Source organism: Planococcus citri, chromosome 1 (genome assembly GCF_950023065.1).
Source record: "Planococcus citri chromosome 1, ihPlaCitr1.1, whole genome shotgun sequence".
Lineage (NCBI taxonomy): Eukaryota > Metazoa > Arthropoda > Insecta > Hemiptera > Pseudococcidae > Planococcus > Planococcus citri.
In genome coordinates, this window is record NC_088677.1 from 83,479,090 (window position 1) to 83,502,083 (window position 22,994).

General features: G+C 34.4%; 1 protein-coding gene across 1 annotated transcript; it reads left to right on the forward strand.

The window, feature by feature from the left end:
• The first annotated feature begins 7,466 nt into the window (after window positions 1–7,466).
• Window positions 7,467–22,669, forward strand: LOC135838420 (uncharacterized). Its single transcript, XM_065354056.1, has 7 exons — window positions 7,467–7,624; window positions 7,745–7,886; window positions 18,865–18,982; window positions 19,151–19,235; window positions 19,331–19,404; window positions 21,543–21,696; window positions 21,786–22,669. The coding sequence occupies exons 3-7, from the start codon at window positions 18,893–18,895 to the stop codon at window positions 21,884–21,886; spliced, it is 504 nt and encodes a 167-aa protein (XP_065210128.1). The 5' UTR covers window positions 7,467–7,624; window positions 7,745–7,886; window positions 18,865–18,892; the 3' UTR covers window positions 21,887–22,669.
• Window positions 22,670–22,994: the final 325 nt, after the last annotated feature.

Below are 22,994 nucleotides of genomic sequence, written 5' to 3' on the forward strand. Positions count from 1 at the left end.
AGGAAAAAATCTCCAGGTTATGATGCCATTGACGGAACTATTCTCAAAAATATTCCCAGGGAAATGTTCGTATTTCTTGCTGAATTATTCAACAAAATCTTGGATTTAAGTCATTATCCGAGCCAATGGAAGTACGCTGAAATCATTGTTGTGCCAAAACCAGGTAAACCTTCGAATGAAGTTTCATCTTATCGACCAATAAGTCTTCTACCTATCCTCTCCAAAGTCTTTGAGAAATTGTTCCTGTCACGCCTTCTACAAGTAATTGATCAAAAGAGTTTGATTCCTAGTCACCAATTTGGTTTTCGGAAAAAACACAGTACGATTCAACAACTTCATCGTGTTTCCAGTACCATCAATAATGCTCTTGAAAACAAAGATACCTGTTCTGCTGCGTTCTTGGATATCACTCAAGCTTTTGATCGTGTCTGGCATCATGGACTCCTTCTGAAACTAAAACAAGTACTGCCAGCAAAACTATTCAATTTACTCAAATCTTATCTTTCCAAAAGAAGATTCCGCGTTAAATTTGATGGAGTATTCTCAGACTTCAGAGATATCAAAGCCGGTGTTCCTCAAGGAAGCGTTCTTGGACCTATCCTCTACAGTCTATATACCAGAGATATTCCTCATAATCCGGCCAACTCAACCATGGCCACTTTTGCTGACGACATAGCTGTTTTGGTCTGTCGTAACAATGCATATGATGCCTCAAGAATATTACAATGTGAACTCTCAGCAATCGAGAAATGGTGCAAAAAGTGGCACATTCGTATCAATGAGAGTAAATCTTCAAACATCACGTTTACAATGAAAAAAGAAAGCTCTCAGCCCGTTTACTTGAATAATACCGCTTTGCCACAAAAAGAGGATGTTAAATATCTAGGTCTACATCTCGACACTCGCATGACCTGGAAAAAGCACATCTCAATGAAAAAGACCCAACTCGAACTCAGGCTCAAACAACTCTACTGGCTTGTTGGTCGTCGCTCTAGTCTGAGCCTAAAGAACAAAATTTTACTCTATAAAGTCATTCTCAAACCAATCTGGACTTATGGCTGTCAAATATGGGGAACAACCAGTTCGTCAAATATAGAAATTCTAGAACGCTTCCAGTCCAAGACTCTTCGCAAGATTACAAATGCGCCATGGTATGTTAAAAATCAAGTTCTACGCAACGATTTTAAAATTAATTCTGTCAAAAAAGAAATTTCAATTCTTAGCGAAGCATATGCCAAACAATTGTATAAACACCCCAACTCTCTTATGTTAGAAATGGTGAACTCTGTAGATACATATAGACTTAGCAGATATCATATAAGTGATCTAAAATTTAGATTTATTTAATTTATTTAATTTAATTTTTAGAGGTTTAAACCCCTCTTCACCTGTGTTTTCTGAATGTTACCTAAGTAACAGATTGAATAAATATTACTACTACTACTACTATTTTAATTGGTAAGCTTTTGATTTCCTTTGTTTTTGTTCATCTTCCAGTAATTTTTATAGAGTGAAAGTAGACATTTCTCGATTATTTATTTTTCAACATTCAGTCAATAAAAAAATCTACTTGAAAAAAATAAAAATAAAAATTGCCAAAAATTTCCAATTCCTGAAACTTTAATTCCGTAGGAATTCGAAAGGACGGAATTTTCAATAAATTTTTGATAAAAAAATTCAGGACTCGAGACTTTTAAGCCAAATGTACCTGAGTAAAAATTTCTTTGAATTAAAATTTTTTTTCATGTTGAAAATTTCTAACGGAAGATTTAATGCCAAATCTCCAAACAAAACCAGTCACTCCAATGGAAGTTGCCAAAGAAATTGAAAGAAGTCTTAATCCAAAGAAATCTGCGGGTGTTGATAAAATCTCACCAAGAATACTAAAGGAGTTATCAAAAAAAGGTATTGTGATGCTATCTAACATATGTAATATTCAATGCATGCTTTCGGCTAGAGTATGTGCCACAGTGCTTCAAAATTGCAAAAATCATCATGCTGAAAAAACCAGACAAGTCTGAAGAAAAAGTGGAATCGTAGTAGACCAATTTCAATATTGCCTGCAATATCAAAATTATTTGAAAAGCTACTTCTGAAATGCCTCAAACCTCTAGCCAAAATACCAGATCATCAGTTTGGGTTTTGTAATCAACACTCAACGATAGATCAGGTCCACAGGGTTGCAGTTATCATTGAAAAAGCATTTGAGGAAAAGAAATACTGTTCTGCAGCATTTCTTGACGTAGCACAAGCATTTGACCGAGTATGGCACGAAGGTCTCCGATCAAAACTTGCAGAAATCCTACCAAGAAATTATGTTCGTCTACTGAAATCCTATATCACAGTAAATATGTCAAAAAAAAGAAAGTTGAAAATTTTTTTGAACTTCTTCAAACAAAGGAAAATGAAAAACAAAAATTTTGAAATTCTATTAAAAAGAAGAAAAAGTGAATTCGCACCTCGGGAGTAATAAGGTGACATCTCAAAAAAAATTGATTTTGATGTTTTTGCATTTTTGGGGCTTGTATGACCCCCCTCAACCAAAAATAACGCTTTGAGTTGGGTACATTATCTAGATCATTTAAAAAATCCAAATGGCCTAACTCAAAATCCCAACAACATTGCAAGTTATTTGGAGTTATAAGGTGACATCTCAAAAAATTCCACCTTTTTTGAGCAAATTTCGTACATACAAAGTGTTAACAAACAGTTTTGATTGTTTTGAATGTTTGTCAGTTAGAAATAGTCACAAGGAGTGCATTTTTTATTGGTTTGTACCAAATGGAAAAATTTTTTTAAATTGATCAAATTTTAGTTTTTTGAGAAAAACTCAAAAACTAAGCACTCTAGAAAAAAACTAACGACATTATGTCGATTGGAAATTTAATTCTCTACAACTTCGGTGACATGAAATTTTTTTTGGACGCTTCCTTTCGCCTCCACATCAACTTTAATGAAAGGTTCTAACTCAAAAAGTTTTCCAAACATTGAAATATTTCCTCTTTAAGATTTTATTTTTCAAAGTGTTCTTATGCTAAATGAAGGTAGGATACCAGATCTTTAAAATGAGGTGCTATTCATTCCTCACAATTAATTATAAGTTGATAAAAATAATGAATCAAGTTTTTTAAAAAAAGAAAATCACTCTCCTGTAAAATTTCACTTTTTTGAGATGTCACCAATTACTCCCGAGGTGCGAATTATGAAAAACTACTAAAAAATTTAGTTAAAAATAAAAAAAGCACAAGTTTTTGACAATTTTGGTCCAAAAATCAGAATAAACGCAGGATAGAAGGAAACACCTACACAAGCAAAAGCATGCACAAAGCTGGCTGTCACACACTGCATTTTTTCTAGATTTTAATCGAGAATGCCCGATGAAGTAGTAGGTACTTCTGGATGAGTTAAGGGAGGAGAGAAGGAATCAAATTTCACAAATTTTCTTTAAAATTTTCATTCTGAATTTGTGATTGACTCGTGAATGAGGCATTTCTCTGCATAAATACATTTGTTGGCTTTAATATTTTAATCTTTCGAAAATTTGAAATATTTAAAAAGTAAGTAAACGACCGTCTCTCTGTCTAGCATTTTAAGGTCATTGACCTCGGTGTCTGGACTCTCAAGGTCACTGACCTACCTGTCTAGACCATCAAGATTGGCTCTTAAGATCATTGACTTGTCACTATGGCTTCCCAAGATCGTCTGTTTGTCTGGCATCTGAAGGTCATTGACCCATGTTCCTGAACATTCAACATCACCAGTCTACCTGTCTGGACCCTCAAGATTGTATGTCCACCTGCCTGACTTCTTAAGGTCATTGACCAATTCGTATGGCTTCCCGAGACCATTCGGCTGTCTGGCATCATAAGGTCATTGACTTGTGTGTCCAGACTCTCAAGTTCATTGGCCCTCTTGTCTGTAATGTCAAAATTGTATGTTCTCCTGGCAGGCCATTAAAGGTCATTGACCCATCAGTATTGCTTCCCAAGGTCGTCTGTTTGTCTGGCATCTGAAGGTCAGTGACCCATGTTCCTGAACATTTAACATCACCGATCTACCTGTCTGGACCCTCAAGGTTGTATGTCCACTCGCCTGACCTCTTGTTAATTAACCAATTAGTATGGCTTCCCAAGACAATTTGCATGTCTGGAATCATAAGGTCATTGACCGGTGTGTCTGGACTCTCAAGGTCATTGGCGTTTTTGTCTGTACTGTCACAATTGTATGTCCACCTGTCAGGCCTTCTGAGGTCATTGACATGTCAGTATGGTTTCCCAAGGCGGTCTGTTTGTCTGACATCTGAAGGTCAGTGACTCATGTTCCTGAACATTCAACATCACCGGTCCACCTGTCTGGACCCTCAAGATTGTGTGTCCACCTGTCTGGCCTCTAAAGGTCACTGACAAATCAGTATGGCTTCCCAAGACCATTAGTCTGTCTGGCATCATAAGGTCATTGATCTGTGTGTCCAGACTCTCAAGGTCATTGGCCTTCTTGTCTGTACTGTCAAAATTGTGTGATTGACCCGTCAGAATAGCTTCCCAAGGCGGTATGTCTGTTTGGCCTCTCGAGGTCATTGACCCATCTACCTGGCTTATCAAAGATGTCTTTGTTCCTGTCTGACCTTTTGTGCTAGGTCATTGACCTATCTTTCAGGCTTTCCAAAATCGTCTCTCTATCTGTTTGTATTTCTGTCTAGCCTCTCAAGGTCATTGACCCATGCATCTGCCTGGACTTTCAAAGTCACCAACCTTTCTGTGTATCCTTCCAATATCGTTTGTAAGCTTTTCTCGTCCCTATAAGGTCATTGACCTTTCAGTTCAGCTTCTGAAGGTCATTTGTTTTCCAACCGGGTTTCTTAAGGTCATTGATCTATCTGTTTGGCTTCCCAAGGTCGTCTATACGTCTTTTTGCACTCTCAAGGTCACTGATATACTGGTCTAGACCTCTCACGTGAACTGTTCCCCCTTTCTGCCCTCTCAAAGTCATTGCCCCATTTGTCTGATTTTCCGATTCCGTCTGTCTGTCTCTCTCTGTTTGTTTTCTCGAGGTCGTCTGATTGCCATTCTGGCCATTCAAGGTCATTGACCCGTATGCCTGAACTATCAAGGTCACTGATTCACTTGTCTGACCTCACAAGGTCGTCTGTCCACCTATCTGGTCTCTTATGCTCACTGACTCGTCAATACGAGAATAGCTTCCCAAGATCGTCTGTCTACATGTTGTCTGACCTCTCAAGGTCATTGACCTGTCCGTCTACTTATTATATGTCTACTTATTACACATTTTTAATCGGATTTCATTCAATTTTTGGAAAAATACTCCCCTCCTCCCCTCCCCTCCAAATCTATCATAATTTCCGAGTATTTTTTAAATTACAAAACATTCTGTGCAGCAAAATATCCATTTTATGCTTTAAATTTGAAACTAATCCATTGGTGGGTGACACATTAGAGTTCTTGTCGAGATTTTAATTTCATGTTCATCTGCATTCACATCGAAAGAATAACGCAGCCAAACACAGGTTCAGTTCACAGTACACATTTATTCGCGATTATCTTTCGCTGATGTGAGACTCTGATAGCAAATCTACGAGTAATTAATTAACACCCTAGGTAAGTACATTCGTTAACCTCCGAATCGTACGATAAGATAACCGTAGCAAACATATTCCTGATAATAAATACACATATCAAATCTCAAAAGCAAATTAGACTCATTCATTTCAATTGAAACAAAATCTATCACATCGAAGGCTTCACTTTGCCTTCGGTATCAACGATAGGCAAAACTTTCATCACGATTTCAATCCCATAGGTCGATATTATTTTATTTCACTCGAACAATAAATTATCACGTGTAATCAACAACGTGATCAACTAGTGCAAATTGCAAAAACGCTTACACACGAAAATATCCACACCTCGACGCACATCAAAGCAGAATTTTTGTTTATTCGAGTAGAAAATTCAGTCTCTCAGGAAAGGCGATACCCTACCATACCATACCATGTAACAAAACGAATAATTGTTGATACAAGACACGTATGTGTGTATTTTCTTGCTGACTCACTTTTTTGTTTATTCTAGGATTTTTTCCATCGACAATACAGTACCTACTCGTTAGCGAACAGTTGGTAATATTTATTTAAAACAACAATTATAACGCTACGTAGAAAAGTACCCACAATGCCTCGAAAAAGGTGTAAATGAGTCTCCAAAGTCATCATTCATTCAGTTTTCAAGTTCCATTCGATTCGTGTCTTTAAAAGAGGGGATTTGTACAACGATTACAACACTCGTCAACTACCATTGAGCTGAAATTAGACGTACTGAAAAAGCATGTCATCCAAACCTCAGAAGCAAATTTTGAGCAGTGAAAGTTTTCAACTTGTAAAAAAATCAATTTTTCAACTATTCGCCTTAGATTTGTGATTTGCCAGCCCTGATAATTTTTTGAACGTTGAACTTACGACAGGATTAAACTTTCGGCAGCCAAAATTGATTTTAACCGTCTGGAGCGGTTTGAAGTTGCTGGAGAAAAGTCAACTCTTGCTGGAGGCTCCAGATCAGCTCGAAAATGATAGTAATCGATTCGAAAGGATCAACTGTAAACAACAGGATAAATTTTAAGAAATTTGCAACAAAAATTGACAACTTCGGGATTCTTTGGAGATTTTTCAACTTTTAAAAAAATACACTTTCAGCCTCTTCACCTCAGATTTGAAATTCACCTGCCCTAATTAACTTTTGAATGTAGAAATTATAACAGGATTATATTTTCAGCTGCTGAATTAGATTACAAAGCTTTCTGGAGCAATTTGAAGTAGCTGGAGAAAAATCAGATTTCGCTGGAGGCTCCAGATCGGCTCGAAAATGACAGCAATCGATTCAGGAGGTCAATTTTGAGTGGTAGAAGAAGTTTTGAAAAATTTGTATCCAAAATTAACAATTTAAGGATTTTTTTGAAATTTGAGATCTTCCCAACTCGTGAAAATATACACTTTTCAACTCATCACCTCAAATTCACGAATCACCTAATGCTTCGGATCAGCTCAAAAATCGAATTTTCATCCTTTCACCTTCCATCAAACCTCTCAATACTCCTGTAATTCTGCACTTATCCAAAAATCACTCCAATTTTATGACACAAACTACTCAACGACCGTCGACCAAATCACCAGCCATAAACGCTATACGATGGCGACGTCATCGTCATAAAAACTGTCGCCAACAACGACGTCACAGATAATCAACTGATCCGCGCAATATTCCATCCAACGAGGGAGTTCCATTATCCATAAACAACCGCCATAAGCCATAAAAAAACCAGCGCAGAGTCGTGATGAAAAATGAACGAAGAACGATTCACAAGAAGAACAAAACCATCGTAATAAACTGATCGAAGAATAAATTGTTCGCTTCTTGCTCTTCAGCTCTTTGCCTTGCGATCTTGCCGCTCGCTATACCAACGTACTACGATGTTTTTATTCCTCTACTCTTTCTCGCTCCTCCTACGTTAAAATGAGTGGAAAGAATGTGAACAACGCTTACATTAGCCAAATATAATATACTCTACTCTTCAGTGTATATACGACGGTATTACGTATTAACGTTTTTTACAGGTACGTGCTCGCAATTCAGTGGTACCGTAGTCGATAATCGATATTTATTTTCATTTTTTTTTTTCGTATATTAGCTGACGATTTGTTATTGTTTTGATTTCATTAATTTTTTTCCCATAGTGTCGAAAATAAACAGTGAAGTGATCTTTCAATTGGTGTGATAATTGGAGTGAATTTTATCGATCCCTTGGAACTAGATACTCGATTTGCCAGTATTCAGATAAATTCCGCGCCAAATCCAAACATCTGTGTAAATTTTCAGGTAATGAATAATTCGTATTAGCTCATCGAGCTCGAATCCAGTATTACATATTACGTAGGTGTAGGTGGTACGTATTCGAATACTCATCGAGTAGGTATCCGAATATTATACCTGTTTCATGGCTCGTGGAAATACCACATGTATGTGAAAATTTGTACCTACTATACGAATAGTGAATGAAACATCTCATATAGGGTACACTTCAGCACCCCTCTGGTCTATCTTTCTTTATCTGGTATATTGCGATGTACTTCAACGAAACACTCGACGACAATTCAATTCATTCTTGCCCTTCGAAAGTATACACATCTGTATACTTATTAACCACTTGATTAATTTTATTTTATGTCATTAAAAAACACGTACACACACCATAGAGCGATTAATTTCGCGATCTAGACCATAAAATTAGTTGAAAAATACCAACTGATATAGTCGTCTGGTGACCTGCACTGGTGACCTTACAAGAACAAAACGTACGTAAACCGAAAATAATACAAAATACCACATATGGCAATTGACAAGGACTCGTGGAAACGAATTCGCACGAGCTGAAAAACGTCAACAATTTTACTGACAGTTTATTAGATATAAATAATTTCAAAATGGGACCCAAAAGAGGACCATTGGGGGGGGGATGGGGGGTACATACAACTTTTAGTTTATAAAGAGAGTGAGGGTGGAAATGAATATTCCTTTCTTCAACTATAAATATTAAATTTTTCATTACAAAATCTAGTAACTCAAAAAATTGAGCTAAAAATTTTGAATTTGCATTCAGGGAGCTCGATTCCCCTAAAATGCACATTTTCGCAGTCATTTAGCTTAATTCTTCAAAATTTAATGTTTTTAAAAATTAATTTTCGTAAGAAAAAATTCCACTTTTCAGAGGGTAAAATGTAATTAAATCATCGTAATTTTAAAAATTGATTTTCAAGGTTTAAAAAGCTTTAGAAAAAATTGAAGAAGTTTGAGAGCATTTTGGGCCAAGGAACCTTTACTTACAAGCCAAGTTTTGTACAATTGGATCCAAAAATGCCCAAGATGAAGCTAAATGTTGGAAAATATCATTTTTTTGGCTACTAAAAAAATTTCAGCCACCCAAAAACGAAAATGGCCAGTTATTATACCGAAAAATCTTATTTCTAGTTATACATATTTGAATTACCTCAGAAGCCCAATTTTGACATTGGAGAATCGTACTATTGGAGGGGAGGGAAGGGAAGGGGATTTTTCAACAAAAAAAAAAACGTTGTGCATACCATGTCGAAAAATACACTAGGTATATTTCACTCATGTTGAAAAATGGATACCAAATTTAATGGCAGAAAGATTCTAGATCAGGATTTCATGTTTCAAGATTAAGAGCAATTTCTCAACAAAAAAAAACAAAAAAAATAGCCCTGAAATTGACTTTTTCTTACTCACATTGAATATGGCATTCAAAAATGCACAGGACGTTTGAAATATAACCTATAAAGAATATTTTCAGAGTTTTGGCTTTTCAATCACACATTTTAAGGTTTCTGGACATTTTTTAGATCCAAAGAAAACACTTTTTCTTCCACTCGTGAGGAAAGTCATTCTGAAAATTTGTAAAAAGCAATGAAAAATTAAAATAAATATGACAGGGTGTCTAACAAAATTTCAAAATGAAAAAGTAAGACTTAAGTAGGACTTTCAGCAGGTCATTTTTTGAGCACTTATGGAATTTTTTAAGGTGGGGGGGGGGGTTAAAAATTTACATTCAAGTTTTTAGCCAAATTTTTGTAAAAAATGTTTGCTTTTCTGATGATTTCAAACACTTTATGATTTTATTTAAACAAGTGGAACCCAAAAATATAACGTTTCACTCCAATTTTTCGTTTTATTTCCTCCTAATAAATTTTAAAAATTGATGAATAATTATCACATCATGTTCGCTTAAAATCAAAAACTCGAATTCTTCTATTTTGATTGTAAATATATTTTGAAATTTGAATACTTATTTTTTTTTTTTTTATTTATTTATTAAGAGCCATTTACAGCAACTTAGGCTAGGGGCCCTATATTAAGACAAACTTATGATTAGGGTATATACTTACATATCTAGAATCTAGAAATAAAGTTAATCAGTACAAAGAAATGGGCTACCTGGTTTTTAAATTTTAAATTTTTTTATCTAATTTAGTAGAGTAAAGAAATTTGATGACATTGTCTATATGAGTGGGGTCATCAGAAAGGAGGACTTGAAGTTGGTTGGAATTTAGAAGTCTGGAGCGTTCATTTTGGTAGGAAGGACAGTGTTGCATACCACATATATTTTCATGTTCTGGTGAATAAACATTCAAATTGTGAAATTCAGTTTTGGTCCGCAATTGGTATGATCCGTAATTAGTAGCTAATTTTTTTCTATGAATTTTTTTATTTCAAAAGGGTTGTCAGTCACCAATTGCGGACCGGTCCACAACTGGTAGTTTTTCAACTTTAATATTTGTGAATTTTGATGATGAAAATTTTCTAATGTGGTTCTCAGGGTACTATAACTGGTCTCAGAGTGAAAAAAAATTAAAACGCTTCCATTCATATTTGCATGATCCGTAATTGGTACTTCTTCAAAAACTGCCTTTTTGTAGACCTTATTTCAAATAGGAATTAGGGAAATCAAAATTAATTTTTTTCAAAACTGAACAGGTGAACACCTTGAAGTGAAAGAGGAAGCTTCAAGGATTATTTTTTTTTTCAATATCAAAATTGGGTCATAAATGATGTCTTGGCGATTAATTGTATAAAAGTGGTCCATGACTGGTAGTTTACCTTAGTTCTTTTATTGAACAATTAATAATGGAAAAAGAAGAGCAAATGGCCCCGAGCAGGGCGAGGGTAAAAGCTCTTGAAAATTAGTATTCCAGGAGGTATAAAAACAATAGAACAATTTCGAATGATTATTTTTTTTTTTGAAAAATCCAAAATTAAAAAAGAAAAGCAAAGTGACCCGAGTGAAGTGAGGGCAAATGCTCTCAAAAGTCAAAAATGTGTAATTCAAAATCTAAAAAAGTCGACAAATGAGGATTTTTCCTACAAAATTTGTTCAAAATTCCAGAAAAGGGGGGAAAATTGAAAATTTGAAAAAGTTTTATTGAAAAAAAGTAGGATTTTGAGAAAAAGTAGGACTTTAGTAGGCCTAATAGGACCAATAGGACCTGTTAGACACCCTGTATGACCTATAAAAAAAGTTTTTAGATTTATAGCCGCTCAAAAGGCATTTTCTGACGAAATTGAACTCTCTATAAATATCACGAATTCACGATTTCTCTTTACTCCAAAATTGAACCTCTGAATGTGACTCTACCTAATTCAAAAATGTGAAAAAGTTAAAATCCTCGTAAGAAGCAGATTTGGTTTCAAAAGTTGCCTCACAAGATTCCATGCTCTTTTTAAAAAATGAGCAAAATTTGAGGTTCAGTGACCAAGAGAGTCCCTTGGGGGGGGGGAATCTTCCAAAAAATAAGACCATTTCTGGAAAAAAATGTCAACTTTTGATAAATTAGATTTTTACAGAGCTATGAATTGAATTACCTACTTCATGGCCTTTTTAAAAAGTTTTACGCCCCCTCCCCCCCTCCCCAGAAAAATGAAAATCTAAATGGATTTTTGAGACGAAAATCACATTTCATAATGCAATCTGAAGGAATACGACTGAAAAAATTCAATTTTGGAATCAATTTTTAAAAATCGACTCCTCCCCTCCCCCCTAATAAAATAATAACTGCGACAGTCGATTTTTAAGACGAGGGGCGAACGTTATTCGGTAAATTTACCATTCAAGGAACAAAAAAATTTCTGCTTCAAGTTGCCAGAAACAATTTAATTCATTTTTTCTTCGGTCAAAGGCACACACAAAATATCGTACTTTCTGTCTAATAAGTAAATTTACATTTTTTTTAAAAATTGAATTCTCCGGGTATTGTTATGATTTTAGAATTTTTCTAATTTTTTTACTAAGTATGTAAATAATTTTCAACACATTTTAAAAATTTTGCTTCTCTTCTTCTCTTCTGAGCTTTCTTCACTTGGTAGACTGAAAGCCCATTTAATTATCGAGTAAAATTCTCAACATTTTCTCAATTTTTTCATTGAAAAGTAGAATTTTCAATTTTATTTGGCAGAACTTTCATTTTTGTTTCAATTCGTGGCATCAATTTGAAAAAAAAGTAACTTCAGCGACCTTTTGGCAAAAAAAAAGTAACAAAACGTAATAAAATGAAGTCATTTTTGATTAAACTTTTTTGAGCACCCTGTAAATTGAAAAAATTATAATTAAAATTGAAAAATAAGGAGAAAAGAGCAAAATTGAAATAACGTATTGGATACTTATTCACTTGCAAAAATACTTCTTTTCTCCCCCCCCCCCAAATATCTGCGAGGATCATTCACAATAACTCAATATTTTGAATCAAAAGGAGCGAAGAAGGAAACAACTGAGTTGAAATTGCATCACTCACTCATCTGCTAACGTCTTTTTCATCATCCTCTTTCCGCTCATCACTCCCCTCTTCTCTTATCACCCATCTCCCCCCCCCCCCAAAAACCATAAAAGAGACCATATCTGAAAAGGTAACTAACAGTCGATCAAAAATTATTGGTGAAGAGAGTACAAAACTTCCTCATATCGTTCTGAAATTAGCAATAACGACTAAAAAAATTGGCACTACTGCGTTCTAAAATATTTCCTCAGTTTCAGAAAGGATATCTTTCGATGTTTTGACTTGATTATTGCGAAATATTTGAGAAGAAAAAAATTTCAAAACTCGAATTTGCCCAATAAAAGTCGATTTGCAAATTTTCAACCTTTCATTGAAAGTCTAAAAGTTATTTTGGACTTTGATTGCAAGGGCTGCTAGATCGACCCAGAATCTGAAATACTATCTTTTGGAACTGAGCCATTTTTCCCAAAACAGGTTGGGCAGTGGCTATAGTGAAAAAAGTACGATTTACTCATAAATGTTCCCTCTTTTTCCCCTTTACGTGTACCTTCGTCCTTCAATGCTAAAAAAAAATTTTATTGGGCGATTTTCAGTTCAAATTGAATGTTTTCACTGAATTTGGTCAAAATCCTTCAACATTTTTTTTTTTTTTTTAATTTTGTGATCCACTCTAATTTACACGAATGAAATTTTGATTCATTCATATAGCGACCACGAAAAATATTTGTCACCATCAATTTTTCCAATCGTACTTTGAAGAGATGTGTTGACTGATTTTCCTATGTCCCTCCTCTCCTCAATTACGATTAAAATTGTGAAATCATTTTAGAATCATATACTCTGAGATAAAATTGACGCATAAAATTTCACACAAATCTGATTTCGAGCTCGAATTCCATGAATGGGAGCACAATCTCTTAATTCAATCAAGTTCTGGGAATGACTTACGTCCACATCACATGTTAGAAAAAATTTTGGATCCAAATAAAAGTGTGAAATATTGCTAGGAATTCGAATATTTCCAATGTAGAAGGGAAAGGGGAAACAAAAAATCGAAAAAATTCAACGAAGAATTGATCTTGTCAGCAAGCGATCGATCGTGGAAACTGCAACAAGAGAGAATTTCAACGAATAGCGAATTAAATCTTACCATCTCAATCAAAGTTGATCAATTTTACACTAAAATGAGAGGTTTTCTGTTTTCCAATATAATCTCAAAAAATATCATCTGCCCCCCCCCCCAACGTAGATTCAATTTCGCTACTTCTAGTCCCAAGATTATCATCTGAAATACTCCCAAAACCTGATAAAAGATCATTGCCTCGCCCAAAGTCTCAAAGGACCCACATATGCGTATTTTCACAGTCCAATGTACGCCAGTTCAAACATCTGCACTCATCCTTTTATCTCACGTCTGTTTACTCGAGTTTTTTATCAACCGTAATAATACATCACATATGCAAACATTTACTTATACACAAGTCATACAAAATAAAACCCGACAATAGCGCCGAATTTCTCGTATGAGCGAAGTTACGATACGAAGCACGAAGATGAGCAAACTGTACTGCAATAAAGAAGTCTCCTTCTCCACCTTGACTGCCCATCTAAATATACACCCATTTAATTTGGCCATGGCCGAAAATAACCTTAAACGTCTTTATGGACGAGGTATGAAAAAAAGAAAAATAGCCAACTGTCAACAATCTATTGATTTTACCTTAGGGTGTGGTTAGATATTACATAAAAAGTTCACTGGCACAATACGATCCAGGTGACATTTCGCAATTCGTGCGAATCACGTTGATTTCTATAGAGCAAAGTCGAGGCGTTACTTTCTTAATTGTTTTTAAATCTAAAATAAATTTCTTTATTTTCCGCGATATTTCGAACAAAAAAAGTCAAGTCAGTTCGTCAGAAATCCTCAAAATACAGCGTCATCGATCACTCGTACGGAAATGACGCTGGTAGAGACTCGATTATGTTCAATTTATCTCCTTTTATGGCAACACTGGCTCGTTTTATAGACAATAATCTAAAGAGAGCTTTGCAATAATCAACATTACCTTTGATAATGACCGCTAAAAAATATATATAAACTGCGAAGTACCATAACGTCGCTTTTAATAAATCCATTATGATGAGAGTGAGCGTCCATCCATCGGATATTACTATACGTTAGTGCTTTGATGATAAAAGGCGCTATAATTCCAACGTTAATAAACCCGAATTGTAAAAAAAAAAAGGTGCAATTAAATAAATTCCGATATCATAAGGGCACGTGATCGTAGTAATTACCAGATATAAACGCCTCATTTCCTTTCAACAGAGACGAGAAAAGATTAAGCAGGTATCAAAAAAAAATTATCACTTGAGAGTGACTTCGACTCTTTGGTACATAAATTTTCAATTTACTAAGATAAAAAAGTAGAATTGTCGCGTCGAAAGTCATCCAATTGATACCATCCTCGAGTCTTGGGAATTCTTTACTTCCATCTTCGTTTTTATCCGGTTTCAAGTAGGTACATTTTAAGAGTACAAGTAGTGCAATGAGTTAGGTATATGTACGAGCCCATAACAAAGTGGTTTATCGAGTCAATGAAAATGTTCTCCACTTTGTCGTTGATAGTTGAACTTGTAACTTGCACTCTATAAAATGGTTCATCTGCGTTGGGTATGTCTATCTCGGCTTCTTCTGTTTATACAAGTTTATTGCCTATGTTACAAGCACGTGAATAAGTAAATGGGACGAGGCATCTTCGAAATAGGTCAACCATCGTACATGCTACAATATTTATGTACACAAGACGGCGGCGGAGCTGCGTCATTCATAGCTCCCCGCTTCCTTGCATCTAGCTGCGATGCGTTTACACTACGCACATTGCGTAAAAATGTCAACAGTTTTAGACTCGAAAGTTCATGAATAAGTTTTATAGGATGGTTTTTTGGAGACTGATTGTGATGCGAATGAGAGAATATATTCGAATGATTCTTTCATTTTCAGTGAATTCTGCTTGAAATTTCCGATAAATCGAGCACTCACTCGATCATGTTTAGTGAAATTTTCAAAATGCGACGTTGCCAAATTTTGAATTTGAAAACAAAATAAACGTGAAATTGCCAAAGAATTGTGCAAATTTTTTGTAAGTATTTTGTTTACTGATATTGTAGGAAAGACTCGTGCGATCGAGTGACATTGTTTCAATCAAAGGAAAAAATTGAATGCCTATGCCATGTTGCCGCACATCTGATTCAGAGAAAAATAGTTGTATTATAACGACTCAATTACTAAGTTGTCCAATGTCCATTTTACACCATCCAAAACAAAATTATTAAATTCAAAAAACAGTAAGTGAATAGGTAAAATTAAAGGCAGGGTTTCAAAATTTTGCGACGTTGCCGCACGTTCAGCTTACAAAATTGAGAAAATATTGCCATTTGTAAAGAGATTTTTCAAAATTTAGCCATAAAATAAGAATTCTAGAAAAAAATGTAATTTTCATCATAAAAAGTTTCCTAACCTATTGAAAAAATTCTAAAATGCTGCGTTGCCATGTTTGTGCAACGTTGCCGCACATTCAATTCACAAAACATTGCAATTTGTAAACAGATTTTCAAAATTTAGCCATAAAATAAGAATTCAAAAAAATATTTCTAATACATATGAAAAGTACCTATCTCATTGAAATTAATTCGAAACGCGGTGTTGCCACATTTCAACAACTTTGCTGAAAATTAGATCGCAAAACATTGCAATTTGTGAACAGTTTTTCAAAATATAACCATAAAATGAGAATCCAAAAAAAATGTACATTCCATTAAATAAGACAGTATAAAAGGTTTTTTAGTGAGAAAATTTTATAATACGGTGTTGCCAAATTTCACGCCGGCGACATCGTCCAAAACATGGTAATTTATGAACAGATTTTCAGAGTTTAGCCATAATATTACGAGAATTTGAAAAAAAAATGCCTTTATTTGAAAGTTTCTCATTTAAATAAATCCATAATGCGGTGTTGCCAAACTTCAGCTGTGGTGCTGCACATGTAGTTTGCAATTTGTAAACAAATTTTTTGAATTTAACCATCAATTATGATTGTTAAAAAAGTAAAAAACATTTCCATTATGAAAAGCTCCTCATACCTAGAAATAAATTCAAAATGCAGCGTTGCCACATTTCAGCAATGCTGCTGCATATCTAGTTCACAAAACATTACAATTTGTAAAGTCAGAAATTTTGGCTATAATAAATTAAGAATTCAACATTATGACAAGTTTCTCATTCAAATAAATCCAAAATGCGGTGTTGCCAAATTTCAGCAACGTTGCCACACATCTAGTTTGTAATTTGTAAACATATTTATATTTTCAAATTTAGCCATCAATTAAGAATGTTGAAAAAATAAAAAAAAATTTCCATTATGAAAAGTTCCTCATAGAAATAAATTCAAAATGCAGCGTTGCCACATTTCAGCCATGTTGCCGCACATCTAGTTAACAAAACATTGCAATTTTGAAAAGTCAATCTTTGAATTTTGGTCATAATCATAATTAAGAATTCAAAAATCTCAATTTCTATCACAAAAAGTTCTTTATTTTAAAAAAAAATCAAAACGCACTGTTGCCATATTTACACAACATTGCCACACAATATGTATGTATTTGATTCGGGAGCAGATCAGAAGGGAGATAATAACGCAACGTTGCCTTTTTTCACAATTTCAAGATACTCTTACAGATACAGCTCGTGATGAGAGGCAAAAAGTCAAAATGAGTTTTGAATAATTCGAGATAAGTTGAGATATAAAAGCAAAATTTTATTGTTCAATGATTTCATCAGGCAAAAACGCAACAGTATGAAATCTAAAATGCGAGGTTGCCGCATTTCAGGACAATTTTTCATTTGTTGTTCAAAATGCGTTATTTTTGATTCGATTAATGAATTTACCAAATCTTTTCATTGAATAATTCGAAAACATTTTGTGAATGTAGATGAGAGGAGAGAAGGTGGTTTGGAATGCAGCGTTGCCACACTTGTAGCAACGTTTCAATACGTGAAGCCTTTAAAAATAAGAGCTTGAGGACTAATTATTTCCATCATTGATGTGATAAAATCTGCTTGCCATTCTTCAAAGAAAATCTAGAATGCGGTGTTGCCACACATTAGATTTTAGCTTAGCCAAATCACAATTCAGTCATTGAGTCACCTATCAAAATACTATGAAGTTTTGCCCAAATCTTTAAAATGAAAACAAAAATTACACCTAAACGAAATCTAAATAGATCATTTCAATAGGAATGGAAAACATTGAAATTGAAAATATATACATACAACGTTGCCACATTTCAGGTCACCTTTTTCCATTCCCAATTTGAAATGCATCAAAACGCGAAAGAAATTTAATTTACTCAAAACTGGCGACTATACCAAATTTTTCTATATAAATTCAATTCAACTTCATTTTATCGGATCTAAAATGCGGTGTTGCCACACATTTGCAAAATTGCTACAAATGAAGCATTTGAAAACAGGAACATTAGTTTAGACCAATCATTCCCTTCAATAATCAGATAAAAAATATGTTCGCCATTGATTTTGAAAAAATTGAATGCGGTGTTGCCATGCCTCACAACGTTGCCACACATTACATTTTAGCTTAGCCCAATCATAGTCGAGTAACCTATTAAAATGCAATGAAATTTCGCGCAGATTTCGAAAATGAAGTCAAATTTACACTTGGACCAACATTTTTTCAGAAAGAATAAGACTTTCAAATTTCAATATGAATTTCTTAACAAACAAGTCCACTCAGTCTCGTGAGTTGCCAAACAATACCCAGACATTTTTACAAAACGCATCTTCGAACGCACAAACGCGAAATTACACCGCCAGATAATATATTTTTCAACGATCTTTCAAGGTGTTCCCAGTTTTCGTCACGGGTCATTAATTAGATTATTGCTGGAGTCGAACTCGAAACACGAGCAAAATACTCACAGAACGAGACCAAAACTAAAAAACCACACACCAACATCATAGACCTATAGCAAAAGCAAAACGTAGCCAAGTTTACACGATCAAGTGAATTTCATCAAATAAACCGCCTACACAAACATCTAAGGTGCACCGGATAAGGCATATGTGAAACATACAAATACCTACACTCGAAAGCATCGTCATTTCAATTGAACCAGAATCACGTACAAGTTGTAGGCAGTAGGCTGTGAGAAAGTAAAACGAGCGAAAAAGAAATGTTGATTTTATACATTAAATTACGATCGCATTTCGATAGCCAACAAATAGCCCCGTTGAATTTTTTTCAAAAAGAAAATGATGCCAAAATCTATTATTGGAATGACGAGGCGGCGCAGCATTCGCGCATGACCTTCCTTCAAAATATACAAGACTTATGCTACACAAACTAGTCTGATTTATGATTAAGTACATAGATATAACCATACAAATGATGCATTATCTCAAATTCTGTCTTTGTTGACGATTTTGTTTTTAGGAAAATCCGCGAGTAAATTGAGGAAAAAATGGCTCGAACGAGAAAACGACCTTTGGATTCGTGTTGTGGGTGTATTTCCTTGAAGACCGGGTCACTCATCACTGGAATTTTATCGATGGTAGGTATCTTAACAAAATATAATGAGATTTTACATAATATGTTTATGAAGTCATTCCACGTTTAGCAAATTTTGTCATTTTTGTCTGTTGTAACTCAATAATAGGTATAACTGTCGACTTTCATCCACAGATTCTAATCTCTATTTCATTTTCTGTTTGCAAATTAGATCGCAGCTGCTTTAACAATGATATACATAATATTTACAAAAGACAGATTGCATACAATATTGATAGATCTTCCACAGACAACCAGTGAGTATAAATAAATCGTGCAACTCTCCCACTCCACTTTCTGAAAATTTAAAAAATCTGTACGAGTACTAATGTTTTCGTTTTTTTTTTTTCAGTTAAAATCATTCTGGTGTTCAATTTATTCATGACCATTGTCATTTCAGGAGTATTGGTATTGGGAGTGTTAAAAGTAAGTTGGTTCATTTCATACCCAAAAATTTCAAATCATCATTTACGATATTTAGAATAACTGCCCCCCCCCTCCTCGCCGATTCTCTGGGGAAACTTTTTTCTTACGTTGAAGGAGACATCGTAAAGGAACATTTTAAAGCCAACTTGTCAAAAAAAGTTGACCTTATTAACAAAATGGGGGCCATTTTGATTGGTAGGTCAGTCGAAATCGTAAATTTTGAATTCAAACATAGGACTCGCACGAAATTCCGAAATTGCAACTGCTAAAGCGTATTTTTCGATTTTTGGCAAATTTTTGAAAATCATGCCAAAAAATGGAGAAAAAAATCAAAATTTTACCAAACTGACCTAGAAAGCTGAAATTTGACTTACACCCTATATTCAACCTGCCAAATCGATTGGAAATTGTTTCAAATCGTTTTGAGCAATTCTGGAGCCTCCAGCAGATTTTTGAAAATTGAAATTTTGCCAAACAAATTTGGAAATTCAAAATTCACGCTGCACTCCAACTTAAACACGTTATCAAGTCGACTGCTGGTGAGTTTAAGTAATTTTAGAGCCTTTAGTAATTTTTTGAAAATTCTTGGAGCCTCCAGTAAATTTTTGAAACTTGAAACTTCATCAAATGGAATTATAAAGCCAAAATTCGCTCTGAAAACTAATTTCAATACGCTATGAAATAGACTGCAGGTGGATTTCAAGTCGTTTTGGAGCCTCCAGCGACTTTTTGAAAACTACTGGAGCCTCCAGTAGATTTTTGAAATTTGATATTTCTGCAAAATTTTACCAAATGAAGTTGTAAGGTGAAATTCATTCAAAAGTTTCAAAAATCTGCTGAAGGCTTTAGAAATTTTCAAAAAGTCGCTGGAGGCTCCAAAATGACTTGAACCTAACGACAGTCAACTTGATGGCATGTTGAAATTGAAGTTCGAATTTCCTAATCCATTTTTGGTAGAATTTGATGGAAATTTTCAGCATTGAAAATCTGCGAGAGGCTCCAGTTACTTCCAAAAAGTCGCTGGAGGCTCCAAAACGACCTGAAATCCACCTGCAGTCGACTTCATAGCGTATTGTAACCAGTTACAGAATAAATTTCTGCTTTCCAATTGCATTTGATAAAAATTTCAAGTTTCAAAAATCTACTGGAGGCTCCAGGAATTTTCAAAAAGTCGCTGGAGTCTCCAAAATAACTTAAATCTACCAGCAATTGGTTCAATGGTGTGGTCAAGTTGGAGTGCAGCGTAAAATTCATCAGATTTTCAACGTCATTTGATGAAATTTTATGGAAATTTCAAGTTACAAAAATCTGCTGGAGGCTCCAGAACTGCTCAAAACGGTTTGAAACCGTTTCTAATCGATTTGGCAGATCGAAAATAGGGCATATTCCAAATTTCAGCTTTCTAGGTCAATTTGGTAAAATTCTGATTTTTTGCTCATTTTTTGGCTTTTTGATTTTCAAAAATTCACCAAAAATCTAAAAATTTGGCTGAGTTTTCGATGTTTTGAGAACCGTATGACCCTACAATCAAATTTTGACCCTTCGGAGCACCTCAGATGAAAGGGATGGAATCTCAAAATTTTGAAAACTGTAATGTGAGGGTCACATTCTCTCTAGGATTTCAGTGGCACTGTTTCTCAATCTGATACCTGTTCATCAAGAAAATCAAACCTGGTCCTTCAGAAAGAGAGGGGGAGGGGAGAATTTTGAGAAATATTCTAAGAACTGGTTGACCCTAGAATCAAAAATGAACCTTCTGAGCACCTCACAAGAAAGATGTGGGTTCTCAAAATTTTGAAAAATGCAATGTGGGGGTCAAATTCCAAGGTTTTGAACTTTCAGAAAGAGGAAGTGGAATTTTGAGAAATATGCTAAGAACTGTAGGACAAAATGAACCTTCAGGGCACCTCAGAGGAAAAATGTGGGTCCCCAGAATTTTGAAAAATGCAATGTGTGGGGGGTCAAATTCTAAGGTTTCACAGTCACTGATTCTTAATCTGATACCTGTTTCCCCATAAAATAAAACCTGACCTCTCGGAGAGGGAAGAAATTTTAAAAATACAATACGACTGTAAGAACTCCATTTCCATTGAGAAGCTTTTCAACTTACATTACTAATTTTTAATTTTTTTTTCCAGGAGCGTAAATTTTTCTTAGTGGTATGGATCGTTCTGGGTATAATGCTGGTAATAAGTTGGCTAATTTCGGTCATCTACTGGGGCTTTTATTATCTAATAAACCATCAGTATCTAGAATCAGTGGTATGGTTCATCATCGGAATAGTCATTTCGGGTAATTATAATACATACGAGTATTTACTTCGGAAATAAAGTTGAAGATCATTGCAATGTATCTAACCTGATTTCTATCCGTTTTTACAGTGTTATATTTCTATTTATGGCTGGTGGTTTACTGTTTCTATCTGAAACTGAAAGAGGAAGACGAACGACTACCTTATTACAAACCAGCACATCTTCGTTAATTACCTGTTTGTCGCGGTAACTACATACGAACGAGTACTTCTAATACCTATTTAAACTATTTACCTACATCTGCGTCTACGCTATTGTCTACAATATTTTTAACAAGCACAGAACTCATTGAGATCAAATTTATAATGTTTTACAGTTTCTACTTTTTTTTTTTCAAACCTGTCTACCTACATTTTAAAATTTCTTCTACATTGGTATACGATATTTTTACAAAAATTAACAAAATATTTACAAAATGAGCTTCCCAAAATTCCGGTACATTATTTATAAGCGTAGACGTGCGCATTTATACAAACGTGCCACTGAAAAAATTATTCTTCAAGATTTCTACACTCTGTTGTAACTGTGATACTATTTTTAATAATATACTTTTAAAAAGTGTAGGTATTTTAATCCTACCCACCTTCACGAGCGAATAATTTAACGCCGCTGCGTACCTATCTATTTATTAAGATGCCAGTAAATGTATAATGTACCTTTGCCTTACCTATCTATATAGTTCAACTTGAGAAAAAATAGTTGTTAGGTAACTCAAATCACTATGTTTTTAACTCTAAACCTCTTCATGTACTTACTCGGCGTACTGCTGGCTTATTTGCACGCTCATATTTTTATTTCTATTTATACTGATGTATTAGTACTCTTCATAATACAAGCTGTTTTAATTTATACATAAGTATTTTTCCAATCAAATTAAGAGTAACTATTCTGTATTTCAAGTTGACTAAAAATGTAATGATAATAACTGTAATAAAATATTTGTTATATTTTTATTCAATTTGTAACCATTTCCTCGACTTGTATTAATTTGTTTAAAATATTTTAATAAGGACTTCAATAAGTATAGAAGAATGAAACATGAAATAAAGTTTTTGAAAGTTTCATTTCAAAAATTGAATTATTTATGAAAATGATCAATTTTCAAAGTAAACAATTAGTTTCCCAAAAAAAACGTTCCAATAAGTACCCAACACTCTACTCTCAGCAACGAGAAAATTCCCAATTGAAAAAAAAAAATTCAACCTAAACGTTAAGACAAAAATGCTCATTTTTAACCGCAATAAAATGCATGGTTTTAAGGACACTTCATTCTCTTCT

Coding starts and splice junctions, on each gene's coding strand:
- LOC135838420 (XM_065354056.1), top strand. CDS start 18,893: ATGGCTCGAACGAGAAAACGACCTTTGGATTCGTGTTGTGGGTGTATT. Junction 19,236..19,330: donor AGATCTTCCACAGACAACCA/GTGAGTATAAAT, acceptor TTTTTTTTTCAG/TTAAAATCATTCTGGTGTTC. Junction 19,405..21,542: donor TGGTATTGGGAGTGTTAAAA/GTAAGTTGGTTC, acceptor TTTTTTTTCCAG/GAGCGTAAATTTTTCTTAGT.